The sequence below is a fragment of the Salmo salar genome, chromosome 16 (genome assembly GCF_965601325.2).
Source record: "Salmo salar chromosome 16, fSalSal1, whole genome shotgun sequence".
Classification (NCBI taxonomy): Eukaryota; Metazoa; Chordata; class Actinopteri; order Salmoniformes; family Salmonidae; genus Salmo; species Salmo salar.
In genome coordinates this window covers 41,382,802-41,390,794 of record NC_138306.1, presented here as the reverse complement: position 1 = coordinate 41,390,794, position 7,993 = coordinate 41,382,802, and the positions used below count along the sequence as shown (strand labels likewise).

Sequence of the window (7,993 nt, the reverse complement as noted above, 5' to 3'; positions counted from 1 at the left end):
AGCTTCCCACAATAAGTTGGGTGAATTTTGGCCCATTCCTCCTGGCAGAGCTGGTGTAACTGAGTCAGATTTGTAGGCCTCCATGCTCGCACACGCTTTTTCAGTTCTGCCCACAAATCTTCTACAGGATTGAGGTCAGAGCTTTGTGATGGCCACTCCAATACCTTGACTTTGTTGTCCTTAAGCCATTTTGCCACAACTTTGGAAGTATGCTGGGGTCATTGTACATTTGGAAGACCCATTTGCGACCAGGCTTTAACTTCCTGACTGATGTCTTGAGATGCTGCTTCAACATATCCACATCATTTTCCTCCCTCTATTTTGTGAAGTGCACCAGTCCCTCCTGCAGCAATACACCTCCACAACATGATGCTTCCACCTCGGTGCTTCACGGGGTTGGGATGGTGTTCTTCGGCTTGCAAGCCTCCCCCATTTTCCTCCAAACATAACAATGGTCATTATGGCTAAACAGTTCTATTTTTGTTTCATCACACCAGAGGACATTTCTCCAAAAAGTACGATCTTTGTCCCCATGTGCAGTTGCAAACCTTAGTCTGGCTTTTTTTTATGGCGGTTTTGGAGCAGTGGCTTCTTCCTTGGTGAGCAGACTTTTAGGTTATGTCGATATAGGACTCGTTTTACTGTGGATATAGATACTTTTGTACCTGTTTCCTCCAGCATTTCTGGGATTGATTTGCACTTTTCGCACCAAAGTACGTTCATCTCTAGGAGACAGAACGCGTCTCCTTCCTGAGCGGTATGACAGCTGCGTGGTCCCATGGTGTTTATACTTGCGTACTATTGTTTGTACAGATGAACGTGGTACCTTCAGTCGTTTGGAAATTGCTCCCAATGATGAACCAGACTTGTGGAGGTCTACAATTTTTTTTCTAAGGTCTTGGCGGATTTCTTTTGATTTTCCCATGATGTCAAGCAAAGAGGCACTGAGTTTGAAGGTAGGCCTTGAAATACATTCACAGGTGCAGCTCCAATTGAATCAAATTATGTCAATTAGCCTATCAGAAGCTTATAAAGCCATGACATCATTTTCTGGAATTTTCCGAGGTGTTTAAAGGCAAAGTCAACTTAGTAAACTTCTGACCAATTGGAATTGTGATACAGTGAATTATAAGTGAAATAATCTGTCTGTAATCATTTGTTGGAAAAATTACTTGTGTCATGCACAAAGTAGATGTCTTAACCGACTTGCCAAAACTATAGCTTGTTAACAAGAAATTTGTGGAGTGGTTGAAAAACAAGTTTTAATGACTCCAACCTAAGTGTATGTAAACTTCTGATTTCAACTGTAAACTAGACACCGGCCCCTTCCGAATCGAGAACAAAGAAAGTATCGCCAAGTAAAGGTTAGTCGAAAATATCTTTACAGCTAATAAACAGCATATTAGATATGCAGCTGAGGTTCGAGTTAACATGGCTACCCTCCATAGAGGATTTTTTTCAAATTGTGTTTACTGACTGGCTTTAATATACTTTCGTTACTCGCAAACATAAGTGTTACAGGAGTGCTTACAAACGTATTTATGTATGCGCAAGTTGTCATTTGTCCAAAATACGAAATAAACAAATTTCTAGCACTCTGGTTGAGTCAAACTAGCTCTCGTCCATGCGCACGCAGCTCGTAATGCAGATCCGACGCATGCCCATGGGCTTGCTCGCACATTGCATCGAATTTCGTCAGAACTTAAACATATTTTACTTTGGTGAGTAAAGATGCAGGGCGTTGAAGCGGACTCAAGCCACATGTAATGCCATGGAGCAAAGCTAGAAACACGATAGTTGGCAACGTTAGCTAGCTAGCTAGCCATGATAGCCAGGACTTACAGTCTTGCTAGGTGGTTAGATGTCTCTATCTAGTCGGAATAATAAGTAAAGACGACAAAAATATTTAAAAGTTGAACCCTTTAGAATATGTATGGAAATTAGCTAAATTATTTTTGTTTATTCATTCAAACAAGACGAACAAAATACGAACTCCCCGCCATTTTCGCTCTTCCGTAAATTCAGTGACAGTTTGACCTGATTAGTAGTTGAGACCATAATAATAGAATATTCTACTAATGATAAAGAAGTGTTTTTTCCATAGTCTAAATATGTTTCATAGAAAAAAACGGACCCAATAATTATTAATTTCCCTCTGTGCAGAAATCTCTAATGTTTGGCAAAGAGCAGGGGTCACATGCAGGGCCTACAAAAATACATGTAAATTGATAATTCTCTATTTAACACATAAAACTGCGACTTATAAAGGAGCCAACCTTATAATTCAATGTTATTACATGGGTCTTTACAAACCCCTTTCACCCACAACAAATAGTTTGGTATGCCTGCTGTCTGGTTGGCACATAGGCCATAGTTATATTTAGCTTGTGTTTTGCAAACTGACCTGACCTAATTTCCCCATTGGTAGCCAACAGAGAACCAGAGAAGGGTCGCACCAGAGAAAGTAAGACAAGGGGAGGACCGTGGCTGTTGTGACATGGCCTGCAGAAATCCAGAGCTGGTGCCGTATACTGTAAGAGCAACACCTTCTCTTGTGTTATGCCCCGATAACGACAGTTCCAACGAGGAGGCTGAGATAAATGTGATGATACCTGACACAGTTCTTCACATAGAGACAGAATCCTTCTTTGTGAACCGTCAACAGCTGGCTCTTCAGAGCCCATATTTCCGTGCACTTTTCTATGGCGGCGGCAGAGAGAGTGGCAAGCGCCACGTTGAGATCAAAGGTGTGGGTGTGGAGCAGTTTCGTGTCCTGATGGAATACACCCAGACATCCAAGCTATCTCTCAGCAGAGAGAATGTCCTTAGGATCCTCGAGACAGCAGACTTCCTCCAGCTGGAGAGACCCAGGCTCCTGTGCGGCAAGTTCCTGGAGAGAGAGCTGCATCTGAGCAACTGCTTGGGCATGATGTCCTACGCTTGGCAGCTGGGATGCCGGGAGCTCTACACAGCAGCACGTGAGGTGGCTCTAACCCACCTACCTGCTATCGCCACAGAGGATGACTTCATGTATCTGTCCAAGGAGAGTGTGGCGGACCTCCTTGCCAGTGATAAACTATTTGTACCCAGGGAGGATCAAGCCTTGGAGATGACCTTACGCTGGGCAACCTTTGACCCCAGTCGGGAGGAGGACTTCATGGAGTTGGTGGAGCTGGTGCGACTAGAGAGCCTGTCTCTGCCCTACATCACTGATCTGCTCACCAGGCTCAAAGGGTCCGACCCGCAAGCCAAACTCATCTGTAAACTGAATGACAATTTTCCTACTAGCTGGTCTATGGGCAGGTCCGTACCTCGGGCCAGAGAGACACTGTACATACTCGGAGGGCCCCATGACCAGGACAAACAGTCTCTCTACCAGTTTTACCCCCACAGTGGGAGATGGCAGTCCCATGCACCACTTCAGAGGAAGAATCTCACACAGTACTCTGTGGCAGCAGTAGGTAATGATTTGACAATTTGACTCCCTTTCTGAAGTTAAACACCCTTTCTTATTCTGAATAAATTAAGTCAGCTAAAGTGATCCATGAACTTACTATCAGTATGCTATCGGGAGAATGTATACTTGAATAAGCCATACGAGTCATAATTCAAGTAATTTATGTCAGCCTCTTGTTTCTTCCTCTCCCAGGAGAAAACATTGTAGTCACCGGAGGCAACTTCCGTGATGCGATTTTTTGGTACAGCGTGGACTGGGTGCGGATATTCCAGTGTGGGAATGAGCGCTGGGTGGATGGCCCTCCGCTGCAGAAGTCCAGGCACAGCCACTGCTCTGTGGGCCTGGGGCAGGAGCTGTACGTCCTGGGGGGCACCATGGACGAGGGGCCTGTGGCCCACGTGGAGAAGCTGCCGCTGGGAGCACAGGGCTGGGAGGATGTCAGCCCCATGGTGCGGGCTGTGGATAGGGCTGCCACCGTCGCTCTGGATTTGTGCATCTATGTCGCCTGTGGACTGGATGAGAATGGGGAGGTGTACAGCGGCATTCAGAGATACCTGGTGAAGGAGGACCAATGGGACGTGGTCACTTACTCCCCTCTGCCCAGGTAAGTGAACTCAGAGCTTGCACTAGTTCTGCTAGGTTGAAAGTCATGGAACTAGCTAGTTCTGGGGCAGGTTCCTTATGAAAATACATTTTATGTCCCGTAGGTATGACCTTCTTGCAACAGTGCTCAACGGGGCCATCTATCTCCTGGGAGGTCAGGCATTGCGGCTAGATGTGGAGACAGACGAATGGACAGTTCTAGAAGAAGAATGTCTGGACAGAAAGTTCTTTGGTGGCTGCACCACAGTCAATGGGCAGATCTACCTGCTGAGCGAGCGAAAGATGAACAAAGCATTCCCCAACATGGTACTGATGGATCCTTACATCGACACCTGCATGGAAATAGACAATGCCATACCCTGTCCTGTGCCTCTCCGTGGCTGTGTCACCATGCGCTTGGTCACATGACACTGCGTTGCCAGTAAGCATTCAGCAGTTCACATCCTTCTCACCAACTCCCTCTCCCCAATATAAGAGATATTCTATTGAAATGGTCAGACACTTATCAGCTATTGATTTTGCTTTTGAATGAAAAAGGTACAAACACATTTATCAATAGTTTGATAAAAGTTATTTACTGATTTTGTTGAACTGGCCAGAGTGAACAAACTAGTCATGTGTTATTGCCATTTGTATCGTTGCACTAGTAGAACTTTTAATAAAATAAACATCCAATAATCATGATTGAAGGCCCAGTGCAGTCAAAAATGGGATTTTCCCGTGTTTTATATATGCAGTACATTTCCACACTATGAGGTTGTGAACATTTGAAAATGCTGATAATGCCCTTCATCCCAACAAAATAGTCAAATATTTCAGGTGGTCTTTTCAAACAGCTCTTACACTAAAAGGGCATCATCATAATTTTCACAATTTCACAGTTAATAGACCAATAAGAAAGAGAGTTCCAAACCTCTCTGCCAATAACAGCTAGTTTTCAGTTGTTCCCTTCCCACTCAGACCACTCCCAGACAGTTCTAGCTAAATTCTTGCTTGAGAAATTGATCTTTGCTAAGAAGATAGTTGTTATGGTCAAAAACATACAAAAATAACTGTGAACTTTAATATCTTCAAAACAAAGCAACTGTTTTGGTTATGCAGAGGTTGTTGATTCTGCTCTTCACAAGTCCTCACTGTCAGCCCTTGCTATGGAAACAACATTTCCCTAGTATAACATAAGGGTGTAACACTGGTGTTACAGTACAAAAGCAGCATTAAGAGATTGAGGCACACCTAGACCCTGGTAACAACATAGTCCGTCTCAAAGAAGTGTGTTCCTACCCTGGTCCCAGATCTGTGTGTGCTTTAGTCATCTCATCTGATTATCGCTGTCATTGCATGACAAGCTCATACAGATCTGTTATTCCAGTGTGAGACGATAGAGATGATTGTGATTGACACGTCTCTGGGCAAAAAAGGAATACAAGTCATTCCAAACCCCCATCTTTTCACAGCACAGTAGTATCATGTCTTTAGTGCTTGAACTTTTTGTCAATCTAATGACATCACATTTTTGCAAAAGCTCCTGTAAACAATATGAGTAGTACAATTGTATCGATTGAGACATTATTCCAGTTATAGATTCAGACAGAATCTAAAACATTGTCATATTTTGTAACAAGTGCTTGTGACAGACAAAGTGTAAAGGTTCAGTAGCACAGAGTAAAACAACCTGTTGGTGAAACATGCTGCACACTCCTCTCTGTTGTCACAGGGATATTCATATAAAACAATTATAGAAAAACACAATTTTTTCCCCCAAGGTTTTTCTTATAAAATGTTAAATGCCTGGTCATGACGCTGCTCCATAAGGCAGGATTTCCCAAACTTGATCCTTGATCAATGTTGCCTGAGATATCCTTAATTTTAATAAAAAGCTAATTGTTTAAATGTATACATTTTTCTAAATTCTACCATCATACTAGTGTTATTAATGTCAGTTGTTAGTACAATGAACAAAAAGGGCAATAGATTACTAGACTGTTTCTTTTATAATGCTGATTCAGTCATTTTTCATAAACATTTTAATCCAGGGAGGAATTGTCACACTTTGACTGTGCCAGAGACTAAGTATACTATGTCTTTCATTATTTACACACAATTTCAAAAAACAAACTTGATCTAAAAGTAAAACCAGTGTTCTTGTTGTTTGGCCACACCATTATTTTGACAGTGCAGTAAACAGTAATATACTTCAATCGCAGTGAAGTATTATCTGAAACCGTAAATGAAATAACAAATGGACTGCATTGACAATATACAAGCCATATGCAGTGCATTCGGGAAGTATTCAGACCCCTTGACCACATTTTGTTACATTACAGCCTTATTCTAAAATGGATCTAAAAAATGTTTTCCCTCAATCTACATACAATACCCCATAATGAAAACCCCCCAGTTTTTTTGACATTTTAGCAAATGTATTAAAAATAAAAAACTGATCACATTTACTTAACTATTCAGACCCTTTACTCAGTACTTTGTGGAAGCACCTTTGGCAGCGATTACAGCCTTGAGTCTTCTTGGGTATGAAGCGACAAGCTTGGCACACCTGTATTTGGAAAGTTTCTCCCATTCTTCTCTGCAGATCCTCTCAAGCTTTCAGGTTGGATAGGGAGTGATGCTGCACACATCCAGAGATGTTTGATCGAGTTCAAGTCCGGGCTCTGGCTGGGCCACTCAAGGACATTCAGAGACTTGTCCCGAAGCCACTCCTGCGTTGTCTTGGCTGTGTGATTAGGGTTGTTGTCCTGTTGGAAGGTGAACCTTCGCCCCAGTCTGTGGTCCTGAGCTCTGTGGAGCAGGTTCATCTCAATCATTACTAGGCTCCCAGTCCCTGCCGCTGAAAAACATCCCCACAGCATGATGCTGCCACCACCATGCTTCATCGTAAGGATGGTGCCAGGTTTCTTCCAGACATGACACTTGGCATTCAGGCAAAGAGTTCAATCTTGGTTTCATCAGACCACAGAATCTGGTTTCTCATGGTCTGAGAGTCCTTTAGGTGCCTTTTGGCAAAATCCAAGCAGGCTGTCATGTGCCTTTTACTGAAGAGTGGCTTCCGTCTGGCCACTCTACCATAAGTGCCTGATTGGTGGAGTGCTGCAGAGATGGTTGCCCTTCTGGAAGGTTCTCCCATCTCCACAGAGAAACTCTGAAGCTCTGTCAGAGTGACCATCGGGTTCTCGGTTACCTCCCTGACCAAGGCCCTTCTCCCCCGATTGCTCAGTTTAGTAAGAGTCTTGGTGGTTCCAAACTTCTTCCATTTAAGAATGATGGCGGCCACTGTGTTCTTGGGGACCTTCAATACTGTAGACATTTTTTGGTACCGTAAATTCCGGACTATAAGCCGCAACTTTTTTCCCAGGCTTTGAACCTCGCGGCTTAAACAATGACGCGGCTAATATATGGATTTTTCCCGCTTTCAATTTTTTTTTCTCCAAAAAAACACATACTGTGACGTGCTCAGTTTTTTGCCGGCATGAAGCTTTCATTAGACCAATGAAATTGCCGAACGGGTTAAGGTCAAACAACTTTTTTGTTTACTGTTTAGATTAAATCGAGCGCTCTCAAACTTCCCATCATTCTGATTACGGTAGTCATTTTGTCACCCTCATCATGGCAAAGACACGGAGAAATGCATATGATGCAGCTTTCAAGTTGAAGGCGATTGATCTGGCTGTTGGAAAAGGAAATGGAGCTGCTGCACGGGAGCTTGGTCTTAATGAGTCGATGATAAGACGTTGGAAACAGCAGCGTGAGGAATTGACTCAGTGCAAAAAGACAACTAAAGCTTACTGCTAATTTTTTATTTTTTTTTACAAGCCGTGTTTCGTTAAAGCCTATTTATTTTTGTTACAAGCCGTGTTTCGTTTAAGCCTGTGTAAAGTTCATTTGTTTCAATGTACCGGTAGGCACCTGCGGCTTATAGAC

General features: G+C 43.1%; 1 protein-coding gene across 2 annotated transcripts; it reads left to right on the top strand.

The window, feature by feature from the left end:
- Positions 1–870: 870 nt before the first annotated feature.
- Positions 871–7,498, top strand: LOC106573565 (kelch-like protein 23). Of its 2 annotated transcripts, none has more exons than XM_014148712.3 (4): positions 871–1,364; positions 2,429–3,461; positions 3,650–4,061; positions 4,165–7,498. In XM_014148712.3, exons 2-4 carry the CDS (start codon positions 2,498–2,500, stop codon positions 4,466–4,468), a joined length of 1,680 nt encoding a protein of 559 aa, XP_014004187.1. In that variant the 5' UTR covers positions 871–1,364; positions 2,429–2,497; the 3' UTR covers positions 4,469–7,498. The 2 variants fall into 2 exon arrangements, with proteins under 2 accessions (XP_014004187.1, XP_014004188.1); XM_014148713.3 differs by lacking the exon at positions 871–1,364 and adding an exon at positions 1,388–1,721.
- The last annotated feature ends 495 nt before the right edge of the window (positions 7,499–7,993 follow it).